General features: G+C 39.1%; 1 protein-coding gene and 2 pseudogenes across 1 annotated transcript; 2 read left to right on the top strand and 1 right to left on the bottom strand.

Moving 5' to 3' along the window:
- Positions 1–311: 311 nt before the first annotated feature.
- Positions 312–911, bottom strand: LOC145002143 (clathrin heavy chain 1 pseudogene; annotated as a pseudogene).
- Positions 912–6,465: 5,554 nt separating this feature from the next.
- On the top strand, positions 6,466–8,535 carry LOC145002153 (uncharacterized). The gene has a single exon (XM_078961454.1). The coding sequence runs from the start codon at positions 6,466–6,468 to the stop codon at positions 8,533–8,535; it is 2,070 nt and encodes a 689-aa protein (XP_078817580.1).
- Positions 8,536–14,609: 6,074 nt separating this feature from the next.
- On the top strand, positions 14,610–15,109 carry LOC145002162 (clathrin heavy chain 1 pseudogene; annotated as a pseudogene).
- The last annotated feature ends 1,007 nt before the right edge of the window (positions 15,110–16,116 follow it).

The raw sequence follows: 16,116 nt of genomic DNA on the forward strand, positions 1-16,116 counted from the left end.
GGATATTGCAGTTAAAGTGGCGAATGTTGAGCTTTATTACTAAGTTGTTCATTTTTACTTGTATTGATTTTTGTGGTAACTACCAAATACTAATTACATACGTACAGGTAGGGTACCTTCCACTTGTGAAACTATATATGGTTGCAGTTCAGAGCAACAATGTGTCTACTATAAAAGAGGCATTGAACGAGACATATGTGGAGGAGGTAGACTATGACCGGCTGCGCGAGTCTATTGACTTGCACTATAACTTTGACCAGATTGTGCTAACATAGAAGGTGAGTTTGATTGCATAATTTGTTATTGAAAAATTAAGTCAAGTCCTTACGCATGATGTCGACGACATATGCATGGTCAACGCAAAGATCAAGTACATTAAGAGCATCGTTGGTAAGATCTGGATGCTCTTGCAAGTAAAAATAAATAGTTTTGTAATAAAGCTCAACATTCTCCACTAAAAATGAACATAATGTAAGCATCAGAGAGACCGACTCGTTGAAACATCCCCCGTTTTGGTAGAACTCGCACACTTCTTCTAAATTATCCACCTGGACGATTATGTGGAGCCCGCATATCTGAGCCAACAAAAACTCATCAACATCCACACACGCGAAACAAACCTCCTTCCATGTATTTGAGTTGTTTGCTTTCCTGGAAGCATCAACTGCTCCTTGAAACTGTTGTAACCTCACAAGTGTAACCACCAGCTTGGCCCAATTCGATATAAACATGTATATTATTTTCGCAGCTTCGTATAAAGATTCATTAGACAACCGGTCACTGACATTATGAAGGTTAGCCACATTCGCCATCAAAATGAACTCTTCCATATCACTGAGTCTCTCAATCTTTGCATACGCATATATAAGCTCACTATCAACTTTCGGCTCTTTGGTTTTCTGTCTGACCATCAGTAAATACTTAACTAAATCATTGTAACACTTTGTATCTTCAGTGGCTTTGATAACATACATACATACATACATACATACATACATACATACATACATACATAGAATTGGAATGCTCAAACACATCCATGATGGTAGAACCATGTATATGCTAGGATTGGAATGGAATTGAGTGAAATGTGATGAAAACAATGGAATCTTTTGTTTGTGAACATTTAATGAGTCTATGATACTCATAAACATGATTTGATACTAATAAAATGATCTGAATGCAATAACAAGAAGATTTGAACGATTCCTAGTTGAAATATAGAGTTATTGGACATAAGGGAAAAATGGGAAAGCTAGAATTGGAAGGGAATTTGTTTCCGTATTTTTGTATTATGCGTAAATGAGTATCATAAAGACGTGTCGTAAATGTATGTCGTAAATGGTTGTTGAAGTTTATGACACACCAATGCGTGTCATCTTTTTTTTTCTGACAGGGGCTTTTTGTAGTGTACAAATAGTTCATGTTGTTTCTAAAATGTTAAAATTGGAAAAAAAAAAAAATGGAACCGTGACACATGATTTTTGTAGTGTACAATAGATCATGTTGTTTTTAAAATGTTCAAATTGGAAAAAAAAAACAAAAAACAAAAAACAAAATGGAACCGTAAAACCAACAGTCATATCCTATTCTTTTGAGTATTTTTAACCAAACCCAATTATATGATCATATGATTTCTGACTAGTGACCCCATGAAAAAATTTCCTAGATCGCCACTATATACGCATCAACACATTTAGCTGCACACAACCACACTTCCACACTGCCAAATCGAGTCTATTAGCACCAAAAGTAAAGAAATATTTATACAAATCCAAGTATTATTTCGTGATACAAAAAGCATAAGTTGTGGTAAAATAGTCACTTCTTTTTTAACACCTTCTTTTTCTTTTGTGTCCAAATTGGACTCAACACTTCTCGGGGTTTGATAGTTCTTCCAAATTGACTCTTTTTAGCCACCTTATCATCTACAGCTTCCTCCTTATCAACCGCCTCATCATTCACCTCCTCATCATTTGCCTTCTTATCTGCCTCCTTATCCACCACCGCATCCTTATCCACCTCATCAACCGCTTTCTTATCCGCCTCATCATCCACATCATTCTTATCGGCCTCATCATCCACAACCACATCCTTATCCACCTCATTAACCTCCTTATCCGCCTCAACATCCACAACCTTCTTATCCACCTCATCATCCACAACCGCCCCATTATCCACCACCACATCCTTATCCACCTTATCAACCCCTTCTTATCCGCCTCATCATCCACAGCCTTCTTATCCGCCTCATCTTCCACAGTCGCATCCTTATCCACCTCATCAATCGCCTTCTTATCCGCCTCATCATCTACAGCCTTCTTATCCACCTCATCATCCACAACTGCCTCCTTATCCACCGCCACCTCAGCATCCTGAAAGTGTGCCACCTCCTCATCCACCACATCAGCAGGATTTGATGTGCCAGCAACATTGGAAAGTGTCTTTGAAAAATGACCCATCAACAGGGAAGCCTCCTCCACCGCCAACCGAAAATGTTGGCACCCTACAATCTGAATAAAAAAAAGATAATTAAATGCATTTACTCGAAATGATATGTAAATAAATACTAAAATGTTATGTAAATAATTACTAAAGTTGTTTTCCACCAATTGGCTTAATTTATCCGCAAACCACTTGGCACTTTTCCTTTGTGATACATACTTTTGGATGAGGGGAGACTCTATCTGATGGGTAAACGGGAACATCTTGGGTATTCGTTCGTATACGATAGTCTAACACATTATTAAGAATAAGATAATGTAAATCGTGAAAGCTAAGGCACTATAATAAACAGAAATATAAATCAAAGCAGCTTGAAAATATCTCCAAAACAGGAGCGCAACCCATGAATGCGTGTTGAGTTAAGGTACCTTCCTCGAGTCTCGCGTTCGTTAGCCAATTTTTCGCATACTCCAAAGATCTATAGAGGTACTCCTCAGTCTCTTTGGACCAGTTGATCGAATCACATGTTGCACGATCCTTGACCATCCACCACGTTGAACTACGTGGGTACTTGTGGTTGCTACCATAGAGGAGCACTTCCTCAAGGAGATCGTAGATCATGAGCTGTCGGAAATTTTCCTTGCTCTCTTCATCATCTATAGCCACCCCCTTCAGTAGTTCTTTGATGTTTGATTCGGTGATTGATTTAGCTTTTCCTTTAGAAGAATTAGATTTTGAACCCGTTATATATTTAGGAAATGACAAAGTTGTATCCACAATTTTTTTCCTAATCCGCAAAGCTGATCCCTCCATCATCCATGCCAAGAATGTTGGCGATCTCTCGGGTACAAAACCGAAAGCTTGTATTCTCATTTAGCTCGAAGGTAGTGTTCACAGGATTGTAGAGTCTGCACAAGGCTTCAACAAGGGTTCCCGATGACTACCTTTTATTTGTCACTGATGAAAGACTGCTGAAAACTGATTCCTTGATCAGATCAATCTTGTTCTTCCCTAATTCAATGTTGATTATCTTTTGTAGGTTGGAACTAAGTTTGATAGGTTGAGAAACGATTCTTGTTGGCTGAAAAATAGGTACAAACATAATTAGCTGAATTATAGTATTATGCAAGTTCAGAGAACATTTCAAATCATTACCTTGACTTGCTTTGCAATATTCAAAAAATCATCACGACCCACCAAACAATCTTTTCTGAAATTAAGATACAATTTTCATGATTACAAATAGGTTAAGTGAATACAGAACATTTAATATTTTTAAACAATTTGTGATAGCATATTTTATTTCCTTATTTTTATTAGTTTATTTTAGATTTTTAGATCTTTTAATCATTATTGCATTGTATTTTATTTATTTTTCTTTAGTATGGATCATACCGGGTGCTTGTTATGTTGCATAAGATATTTTGTAGGTTTTTCGGTGCTTGTTGCGGTTGTGGGTTGATTGGATACGGGCTTAGTGGGCTCCCGAGGCATTATTGGGCTTGGCGGAATCAAAGAGGAAGAACTGGGCTTTGAAAGTTATTGGCTTAGATTATTTGGGCTTGTGAAGATGGATCATAAAATTCAAATTTTGGGCTTGGAGTATCCATTTGGTGGCTAAATGATGATTGGTGCATTTCAAATTACATGGACAAGGAGGGGGGACCAAAGGAATCTTTGGTAGTGGAAGGGTGGAGTGGCTTGGTGGACCAATAGCATTACAGCAACATTTGCGCGGGTGGAATTTCCGTCGCGCGGGTACCCGCGTAACTGCCTAGTTTGGGCATTTTGGTCATTTGGCTTGTCATAACCCTTGGGAATCAGATCTAGAAGCTCATTCACGATTTTCCACCATTGGAGACCTGCAAGAGGCGATTTTGGAAGCTAGAGATCATTTCCTTTCATCTTTCCAAATCTTAGGTAGTTTCTTTATGCAATTAGATTATTGTTCTTGTTACTTTGTTGCCATGAGTGGCTAATACTCTTATTTGGTTGACTTTGGCTGAAAACCAATGAATGTTTGTGGGTTTTGAAGGATTTATGTTGATTATCAATTTATTCCATGTTTATGATTCTAGTTTGCAATTCTTATGCTTATTTGATACTTTGATCATGAGCTTAGTATTTGATTGAGCAATAGTTGATTTATTTCATTGATTTTGCATTGGATCATTGAGTTTATCTAGAACAAAGGCTTTATGATGGTAGAAATCATCTCTAGCTTATGAATCATATCTCCTTTATGGATGTGTAAGCATTTGACATCCTCTAGGAATTGGGGATTCCTGCATTCTTAAGGCTAATTGATTTCTTGGGATTAATTGCTTCAATTGACCCTTGATCTTAATTAAGAAGGTGTGTTGTGGGCTTCCCCAACCTCCATACTACCTATGAGGAATCTTGGCATATCATGCTTAATGATTGCTATAACCAATTTGGGATGAAGGATAAGCTTTGTATTAGATCCTAATGATAAACACACAAATGTTCATTGTGTTGAATTGCCTTAGTTAACCAATTATTCCCAACCTTTGAGCATCTCATCAACTTGCTTAATTGCAAGGTTTTTAGTTATTCAAGTATTTTAGTTATCAAGTAATCAAACACCCCCCCCCCCTTTTATTTTAATTGTAGTTAGTTAGTTTAATTTCACTAGTTCTATTGAATTGCATTGGTGATTGAATACAACCATTTCCCCGATGATCGATACCCCTTTTTACCATTATATTACGTTTATTTAGCAATCAAAGGGTGTAATTTGCTTGGTGGGCTTGACATCCCCATCAAGTTTTGGCGTCGTTGCCGGGGAAATTGGTTTTTGTTATTTGATTGTTTATGCCTAGGTCTACAAGAACCGATGAACTACTCTACAATCCGGAAATTGAAAGAGAAGCAAAAAGGTTGAAAAAGTTAGCCAAACAAGCAAAGCAACAACATCTAGTTCAAGCTTCTTCCTCTTCTCCAGTAATCAACATAGAAGATCAAGTTCATACTTCAAGTGATACCGACACCGAATCGAGTTCTCCAATTGTTGGTCATTCCTTTGAAGACATTCCGTTTGAAAACCACATAGCCATGAATCACACTCCACCTTATAATCCCAACCCAAACCCAATCAACCAAGATGCCAATACCCCACCCCATCAACCAAGACAACAACCACAAGAACCTCTCATTGATATGCCACCTTGGAATCAAGCCCCTCCTCAAAACCAACCCAATTATCAACTACCACCACAAATGCAAAACCAACACTTCCACCAAAACAACCAACCTCAAAACAATGCTTTTCAAATTCAACAAGTACATTACCCAAATCAACCCAATTACCAACCCCCTCCAATGTACCAAAACCCAATGTACCCACAACAACAACCTCCTTACAATCAATACCCTAACTACCAACCTTATCCACCACCAATCTACAATCCCCAAAAATACCCATATCCACCTTACCAACAACCACCCAATTACTTGCAACAATATCCCAATAACCCCAATCCACCCAATCCTCTTCAAGAGTTGACACTTAGACAAATGATGGAAACGGATGTTACTCATACACCTCTTGCTATTGTTTATCCCGCAAACTGCCGAGGGATTGAATTGAAGTCAAGTTTCATCCATCAACTTACCAAGTTCCATGGGTTGGATAGAGAAGATCCTCAAAAGAATTTGAAGTCCTTTCATATGATATGTGTTAGCATGTTACCCGACAATGTGACATTGGATGATTTCAAGTTAACCGCATTCCCGCTCACCTTGGAAGACAAAGCTAGAGAGTGGTTATTCAACTTACCACCGGGATCTATTCACACATGGGAAGAGTTACTCAAGGCCTTCAATAGCAAATTCTATCCCACCTCCCGGATATCAAGTCAAAGAAGTGACATTTTGGGGATTCGTCAAGGGGAAAATGAAACATTTCAGGATTTTTGGGAGCGCTTCAATAATTTGTGTACAAGTTGTCCTCAACACAATATACCCGAACAACTACTTCTTCAACAATTTTATGACGGTATGAATGAAAAAGATCGGAGGATGATTGATGCTTCAAGTGGTGGTGACATCTTCAACAAAACCCCTCACGAGATCCGATTACTTTTTGGTACCATTTCTCAAAATCAAAGGAATTTTGGGACTCGAAATGACATGAAGAGAAATTCTACACAAGTGGTTGGCGAAGTTAGCAACACTAAACATTTGGAATCAAATCTCTTGGATTTGACTAATGTGTCAAGTCAAATGGTGGTGGGAAGTGGTCAACAATTGATGGTATGTGGTATTTGTGCAATGACGGGTCATTATACGGATAAGTGTCCCACACTTGGAAGTGAACCGGGTGATGTGAATGCAATGGGCGGATATCAAAGTCAACCAAGACCCATGGGATTTCAAAACAATTTCAACCCAAATTGGAGGAATACCCAAAACAACCCTTATCCACCAAAGCAAAATCCACCAAATCTTTTGATGAGACCCCAACATCCAGAATACCAATCCCAAAAACCTCCATATCCACAAAATTCTTATAACCCTCCAAATTACCAACACCCTCCACAACAAGGTCAATCAAGTGGTAACCATCAAATGAGCCTTCAAGAACTTGTTACTTCTCTTGCTCAAAGTCAAACCCAATTTCAACAAGAAACCAAGAATACTTTCTCCAACATTCAAGCACAAATTGAAGACTTGGCAACCGCTCTCAACAAGATAGAACAAAGGGGTGAACTTCCATCACAAACCGAGAAGAACCCCAATGTGAGTGCCATCACCTTGCGAAGTGGGAAAACACTTGGAGAAAGTCAACCTAAAAGAGTTTCAAGAGAAGACGAAGATGATGTGATCATTGTGGAATCTCCAAAAGTTGTAGTTCCTCTAAAGGAACTAGTTGTGCCAAACGTTGATCAACCCGACTCTTCCAACAAACCCGTTAAACCATTGGTCATACCACCTCCCTTCCCTTCCCGGTTAGCCTTTTCCAAGAAGATAGAGGAAGAAAATGAATTATTTGAAACTTTCTGCAAGGTCCAAATCAACATTCCACTATTGAATGCTATTAAACAAATTCCAAGTTATGCAAAATTCCTCAAGGATTTATGCACCAAGAAGAGAAAATTCAAGGCAAATGAAAAGATTCAAGTCAATGCAAATTTGTCTGCGATTATCCAAAAGAAGTTACCTCCCAAATGCAAGGATCCGGGAATATTTGCTATCCCTTGTACCATTGGTGATTTGCATGTCGAAAGTGCTATGTTAGATCTTGGAGCCTCGATCAATGTGATGCCATATTCGATTTTTCAATCTCTCAATGTTGGACCTTTGGAAGAAACTGGAGTAATCATTCAATTAGCGGACAAGTCAAGTGTGTCTCCAAGAGGAGTGTTGGAGGATGTGTTAGTACAAGTTAATCAACTTGTTTTTCCGGCGGATTTTTATGTCATTGATCTTGAAGAGAAGACTCTTTCCAAATCATCTATGATCCTCCTTGGAAGACCTTTCATGCATACCGCTCACACAATCATTGATGTCCATAAAGGAAAGATAACTATGGAGTTTGATGGAGAAACCATACACTTCAACATCTTTGAAGGAATGAGGTACCCTAGTAACATTTCTCCATTGTATCGGGTTGATGTGATTGAGCCAATAAACAGGATAAGCCCTAATGTATGCACAAACAAGATAATCATGGAAGATGATTGTAATCCTAAGAGGGAACCTCAAAGAAGATTAGATCCTCCAATGATGGAAATGGTCAAGAAGAAGATAATTAAAAGGTTCAAAAGGTGCAAAGAGAAGAAAAAGGCATTTCATGACAAGCATATAACCCAAAAACACTTTATTCCGGGTCAAAAAGTTCTTCTTTATCATTCACGCTTAAAGTTATTCCCGGGAAAATTGCGATCTCGATGGCATGGACCTTTTATTGTTATAAAAGTGTTTGATCCTAGTTTGGTTGAAATCAAGAGTTTGGAAACAAACCAAATCTTCAAAGTGAATGGGCACCATTTGAAACTATTTTATGAAGGCTTTGACACGGTAGAATTCGACAACGTAACAATGGAAATACCGATTTACGAAGGCTGACGGAAGCGGGGCTATGTCTTGGCAAAGACGTTAAATAAATGCATTGTGAATAAATAATCTCCGCTTGAAGTTTTGGGTGTTTCTAAACTTGAAGTTGGCCTAAAAATAAGCATATAGAAGTCTTCCAGTGATTTGGTGAAGTTTGAAAATTCCAAAAATTTGACTTTCGTGCGGGTGCCCACGCAGACTTTGCGCGACCGACCCCAACCGCGCAGGTCCCGAGTTCCAAATTACACCAACATGGGGTGCTCTCTGATTTCTGCACGCGGGAGCCCGCGCAGACGTTGCGCGACCGGCCCCTAGCCGCGCAGGTCCCGAGTTCCAAATTACCCCAACATGGGATGTATTCTGACATGTGTGCGCGGCTGCCCCCCACCCGCGTAAAGTTTGCGAGGGTACCCGTGCAAATATGTCATTTCATAAGAAAATTTTGAGCCATTTCATATGCTTCCTTTGCGCGACCAAGCTTTCATCCATGTGTATTTAGGCGGCCAAGAACTCCATCCAAGCATCATTATGCGATCCATGTGTTGCTTCCATACCATCCTCGCGGGCCTCCTCCATCTTGATCCCGGTATGATCCTTCCTTACTCTCATCCTAAGCATTGAGGACAATGCTTAATTTTAAGCTTGGGGTGAGGTAATCTAATCTTTTATTTTTATTGCATTTAGGTTGTATATAGTTGCATTTAGAGTTAGTCATTTAGGGCATTCATAAAAATTGCATAAAAAATTCAAAAATATTGCATATTTTCTTTCTTTCTTTTCTAATTTTCATATTTTTTTAGATGCATTCTAGTTTAAGTTCATGCATTTTTGTTCTCTCTTGTCTTGTTATCCCTACAGGTACCATAGCGCCGAGTCATAAGTATTGAATCATAGATTGGTCCTGGGTCTTGATATGGAATTACTTGTATTTGATGAATGGGGCACGTTTTGAGCCTCACAGACCACTTTGAGACAGCTTGTGTGGGGGTCAGATGCAGGTAGCTTGATTGGGTCTAGGTGTGGAGGGATGTGGTTGGTCATGCCAATGTGTGCGAGCAAAGACTAGCCCAGTAAGGTATTTTGAAGACATTGAAGACATTCAAGACTCGCATCTTGGTTTTGGAGGGAGTACTCCCGAGTCTCGTCCAAGCCTTGTTTAGTTAGATTCTCACCACCTTTTTAGGATAGGTTATCATTTTTCTAGGGGTCTAGAGTAGATAGTTAGATAGATTTTGTTTATCACACCTTGCATTGAGGTGCTTGATGAACTTTGAAATGGGTCCCCCAATTCACATCTTTTGGGACCAAGTCTTTTCGGTAACAGCCATTTTTGAGTCATTTCCCACCCTTTTTAGTTGATCTTGGCACGTTGTCAATGATCATTAGGTGTTCATATTAGCCTCCATCTATCACTCAATTTTCACTATTGGAGTCTTATGTTACTTGGTGAAAATCCTTAGAACGTCCAAGAAGCAACACAAAGAATGAAGAAATTTGAAAAAGTGAAGAAAATAAGAGCCTATTAAAGATGATTCAAGAAAAGCAACAAAAACAAAGAAAAAAATGAAGAAAAAGAGTAACACAAAAAGAAGAACAAGATTCCAAGTTCAAGAATAATGTTATATATCTAGTTTGCAAAAAAAAAAAAAAAAAAGAAACCTGGATGTCAAGCAACGAATGTGATTGAAGACCCAATAACAGAAGTTCAAGATTGAAGATTTAGGTTGTTAGGTTTAGATTTAGGTTAAGTATAATTTTTATTATTTTATTTTATTTTTGATTTTTGCTGAGAAAAGGCCCCGGCGATGAGACGGTAGACTGTAAAGGATAGTACAAGGGAGAAGCCTCTAAAACCGGATGTTTGCCCGGAGGCCGTACTATAAAACCCTATTTCGTTATTATACACTTTGGCCTGACAAATGTAGGAATCATAGTGTGTGAAGAGGCGCCTTTCCTTCGTGCACTATGGTCTACATTGGTGATTTAAAGTGCCCCCACTGAGCGCATCTCTGTTTCCTTTGTCTTGCACACCGCAACCGCATCCATCTGTGATCTATTCGCCCATCAAGTGGTTGAGAATGTGGTTGATGGCTCTAAAGCGGGGAACATTTTGAAGATGCGTAGGGTCCATGAAGGACTAATTCTGACCATGTTGACCGATGTTGACCAAGTTCTATGGTATCTTTCTTTTTCCTTTTTAGATAGTTCATCCCGAGCTCATTTTAAGTCTTGTTCTAACTTGAGGACAAGTTAGGTTTAAGCTTGGGGTGATTTGATAGCTTATTTTATTTCCTTATTTTTATTAGTTTATTTTAGATTTTTAGATCTTTTTATCATTATTGCATTGTATTTTATTTATTTTTCTTTAGTATGGATCATACCGGGTGCTTGTTATGTTGCAGAAGATATTTTGTAGGTTTTTCGGTGCTTGTTGCGGTTGTGGGTTGATTGGAGACGGGCTTAGTGGGCTCCCGAGGCATTATTGGGCTTGGCGGAATCAAAGAGGAAGAATTGGGCTTTGAAAGTTATTGGCTTAGATTATTTGGGCTTGTGAAGATGGATCATAAAATTCAAATTTTGGGTTTGGAGCATCCATTTGGTGGCTAAATGATGATTGATGCATTTCAAATTACATGGACAAGGAGGGGGGGGGGGACCAAAGGAATCTTTGGTAGTGGAAGGGTGGAGTGGCTTGGTGGACCAATAGCATTACAGCAACATTTGCGCGGGTGGAATTTCCGTCGCGCGGGTACCCGCGCAACTGCCTAGTTTGGGAATTTTGGTCATTTGGCTTGCCATAACCCTTGGGAATCAGATCTAGAAGCTCATTCACGATTTTCCACCATTGGAGACCTACAAGAGGTGATTTTGGGAGCTAGAGATCATTTCCTTTCATCTTTCCAAATCTTAGGTAGTTTCTTTATGCAATTAGATTATTGTTCTTGTTACTTTGTTGCCATGAGTGGCTAATACTCTTATTTGGTTGACTTTGGCTGAAAACCAATGAATGTTTGTGGGTTTTGAAGGATTTATGTTGATTATCAATTTATTCCATGTTTATGATTCTAGTTTGCAATTCTTATGCTTATTTGATACTTTGATCATGAGCTTAGTATTTGATTGAGCAATAGTTGATTTATTTCATTGATTTTGCATTGGATCATTGAATTTATCTAGAACAAAGGCTTTATGATGGTAGAAATCATCTCTAGCTTATGAATCATATCTCCTTTATGAATGTGTAAGCATTTGACATCCTCTAGGAATTGGGGATTCCTTCATTCTTAAGGCTAATTGATTTCTTGGGATTAATTGCTTCAATTGACCCTTGATCTTAATTAAGAAGGTGTGTTGTGGGCTTCCCCAACCTCCATACTACCTATGAGGAATCTTGGCATATCATGCTTCATGATTGCTAAAACCAATTTGGGATGAAGGATAAGCTTTGTATTAGATCCTAATGATAAACACACAAATGTTCATTGTGTTGAATTGCCTTAGTTAACCAATTATTCCCAACCTTTGAGCATCTCATCAACTTGCTTAATTGCAAGGTTTTTAGTTATTCAAGTATTTTAGTTATCAAGTAATCAAACACCCCCCTCCCTTTTATTTTAATTGTAGTTAGTTAGTTTAATTTCACTAGTTCTATTGAATTGCATTGGTGATTGAATACAACCATTTCCCCGAGGATCGATACCCCTTTTTACCATTATATTACGTTTATTTAGCAATCAAAGGGTGTAATTTGCTTGGTGGGCTTGACATCCCCATCAATTTGTTATGTCAAAAACCTAATTTCCAAATTGTACACCTTGGTCTTGAGATTTTTTTTAACGGAATGCAAGGGAATAGGTGGGTGATAATTATCAACCTATTATCTATCTAAAAATGCATATGCTAATTATCTCATCTGTTAACCATTTTAAAAGAAAAATCAGAAACGGGAAGAGGAGGGTGATAATTATCAACCTATTATCTATCTGAAAACGCATATGCTAATTATCTCATCTGTAACCATTTTATAAGAAAAATCAGAAGCACACTTGAAGAGATGAAGATGTTGATAACTATGGCGATTGGCAGTAGAAGAAACATTGAATCTGATAACTCTTGCAATTTGTGAAACACAAGGTGTTTTTGATAAATATCACAGTAGGAGAAAGACTCAAGATGAATAATGAAGATGATGAAGTACGAATCTGGTAATAGGAGATGTGAGGGCAAATTGGTCCATATATCCTTCATATGAGCTTCCCCTCCTAACCCACCCAATTTTGGGCAGATGAAATTATAGCTTCTTACCCAACCCTTCCCAAAAAAATGTAAAGAACCCGTTTTTTTATCTAAATTACATCCCTCTCCTTCCATTCCATCCCAAAATTAAACTCAAGAACAATGTGCTAAAAAACAATAACGTTGTATATAAAAACGGGAATAGGAAGAAAACATACCGCAATCCATGTTGATGAAGCAGAAGAATGACTTGCGGGAGAAGGACTTGAAGGATAAGGAGTTGATCGGTGTAATAATTGAAGGACTTGGATTGATTTTGAATTTGAGCCACCGTATAGACTTGGATTGATTTTGATTTAAATTTGAACCGTCGCTGTCTTGTATTTCTAATAAGTTGTTTAACCGCTGTCATGTTGAATTCCTTTTATTGATTTTGATTTGAATTTGAACCGCCGTTGTCTTAATATTCCGAAACTGATAAGGAAGATCGATCCTACCCGCATGATAACATTTAGTAAGGGTTAAATATTCACCCCTGCTAAGCGTAGCAGAGGTGTTGTATTAGCGTAGCAGGGGTTCAGGGGTTCTGGATAATTATCAACACCTACTAATTATAGCAGGGGTTATGGAAAATCACTAGCCCCTGCAAAGAGTAACTGGAGTTGGTGATTAGTAGGGGTGACAATTCTTAGTACCAACATACTAACTATATAGTACATGTTATAATACAACACCCCAACTAAGCATTATAGTACGAGGGACATGTATAGCAGGGGGTGACAATGCTTATCACCTAAAGTTATAGTACGGGTTATAATGCATTGCCACCGCTACTAAGCATAGCAGGGATTCTGGATAATTATCAACCCCTACTACAATTAGTAGGGGTTGATAATTATCTAGAACCCCTAAACCCCTACTACGCTAATACATCACCCTTGCTACGCTTAGCAGGGGTTATTATTTAACCCTACTAAATGTTATCACCCCTGCTACAATTAGTTGGGGTGACATGTAGAGTATGGGTTATAATACATCACCTTACTAAGCATTGCCACCCCTACTAAGCATAACAGGGGTTCTGGAAAATCACCAACCCCTGCAAAGAGTAACAGGAGTTGGTGATTAGTAGGGGTGACAATGCTTAGTACCAACCTACTAATTGTATAGTACGTGTTATAATACAGCACCCCTACTAACCATTATAGTACGGTGGGACATGTATAATAGGGGGTGATAATGCTTATCACCGACAATTATAGTACGGGTTATAATGCATTGCCACCGCTACTAAGCATTGCGACCCCTACTAAGCATAGCAGGGGTTCTGGATAATTATCAACCGCTGCTACAACTAGTAGGGGTTGATAAATATCCAGAACACCTGAACCCTTGCTATGCTAATACAACACCCCTGCTACGCTTAGTAGGGGTGATTATTTAACCCCTACTAAACGTTATCACCCCTGATACAATTAGTAGGGGTGACATGTATAGTAAGGGTTATAATACAACACCTTACTAAGAGTAGAGATGACTGGCTACATTTTCTTCTGCAAGGTCCCGAAAGAAGTGTTGAGTACATATCATAGAAAGTGAAGGCAGAGGAAAAAAAGATATTGAGATTGGTTTGCCACCTATCATAGAAAAGAGTACATATGTGATGGTGACAGATACAATATGTATTCGAAATATGCAAGTGAGTCCAAATTCACTTGCGTAAATTTGTTATACGGTACACACGCAAAAGTAGGAAAACACGCGAAACCAAAGAGTCGAAAGTCGATAGCGAGCTTATATATGCATATGAAAAGATTGAGAGACTGAGTGGTATTGAAGAGTTCATTTTGATGCCGAATGTGGCTAACCTTCATAATGTCGGTGCCCGGTTGTTTGATGAAGCTTTATACGAAACTGCAAAAATAATATACACGTTTATATCGAACTGGCCTAAGCTGGTAGTTACACTTGTGAAGTTAGAACAGTTTCAAGGAGCAGTTCATGCTGCAAGGAAACCAAACAGCTCAAAGAAATGGAAGGAGGTTTGTTTCGCGTGTGTGGATGTTGATGAGTTTCGGTTGGCTCATATATGCGGACTCCACATTATCGTCCAGGTGGATGATTTAGAAGAAGTGAAAGAGTTTTACCAAAACAGAGGATGCTTCAACGAGCTGATCTCTTTGATGGAAAGCGGTCTAGGGTTGGAACGGGCCCACATGTGGATTTTCACCGAGCTGGTGTTCTTTACGCGAGATACTATCGTGGAAAGCTTATGGAGCATATTAACCTGTTTTCAACATGGCTTAATATTCCGAAGTTGATTAGGGCTAATGATGAGCAACAACACTGAAGATGAACATATTTAAAATGATGTCATGAACAGATTTCATGAACAGATTTTTTAGTATTTAGCCAATCCTTTTCCTGAGGTTATGGATCCATTTTTCCGACTTCCCTTGCCTACATTGTTCCATCGACCAAAGGATGTTCACCTTGGAGACTTGATGCGGTTATGAGTACGATTGGGCGTAGGAGGAACTCAGTCCTTCGGATTTTCAAGGGCCTCCGGGGGTGTGCTACAAGTGTGGCTAGGAGGGGCATTTCGCAAGGGAGTTCCCTAAAGGGTGTATAGTTTTCTTCCACTGCAACTAGAGTGGCCATTGGCAGGGCCCACAGCTACTTCAGGGATCAACACAAGGGCTGCACCTGCTGCTACTAGAGCCACCGAGGCCCAGCCAGTAAAGGCCGAGGCACCGAAGGCTCGCGGGAGAGCCTTTCAGTTGACAGTGGAGGAGGTTCGTGTAGTGCCCGATGTCATGGCTATTATGTATTCTTTTAATTACTTATGCTGAGTTTGAAATATTGTGCTTATATTGTGATATGCTTAGGAACTTTCCTTGTGAATTTTGTACTTGCTTTGGTGTTATTTGACTCGGGTGCGAGTCGATCTTTCATGTCTTTAGCATTTAGTCAGCACATTAGTATCCGACGAGTGGTATTGAGTCAACCTCTGTGAGTTTTTATTGTTGACGAGCGAGCAATTCTTGCCACTATTAATATTTGAGGATGTGTACTCGAGATTTTTGGTGTTGAGTTTCCGATAGATTTGGTACTGATTGCGATGGGGGATGTCTGTGTCATCGTGGGTATGGAATGGTTGAACCGATTTGGAGCTGTTATCGACTATGAGCATTAGTTGGTGACCATACGAGACCGTAGTGGGGGAGTACTTACGGTATATGGTGAGGGTACCCAATTTGGGTCATCATTTTGCTCGGCTGTGAGAGCGAGACAGAGTCTACATCAGGGATGTAGAGGGTTTGTAGCCTATGTGATGGATACACGAGTTGCTATGAA

Source organism: Lactuca saligna, chromosome 1, assembly GCF_052625555.1.
Source record: "Lactuca saligna cultivar CGN05327 chromosome 1, ASM5262555v1, whole genome shotgun sequence".
Classification (NCBI taxonomy): domain Eukaryota; kingdom Viridiplantae; phylum Streptophyta; class Magnoliopsida; order Asterales; family Asteraceae; genus Lactuca; species Lactuca saligna.

Excerpts from the sequence above, each read along its gene's own strand:
- LOC145002153 (XM_078961454.1), top strand. The coding sequence starts at position 6,466 with ATGAATGAAAAAGATCGGAGGATGATTGATGCTTCAAGTGGTGGTGAC.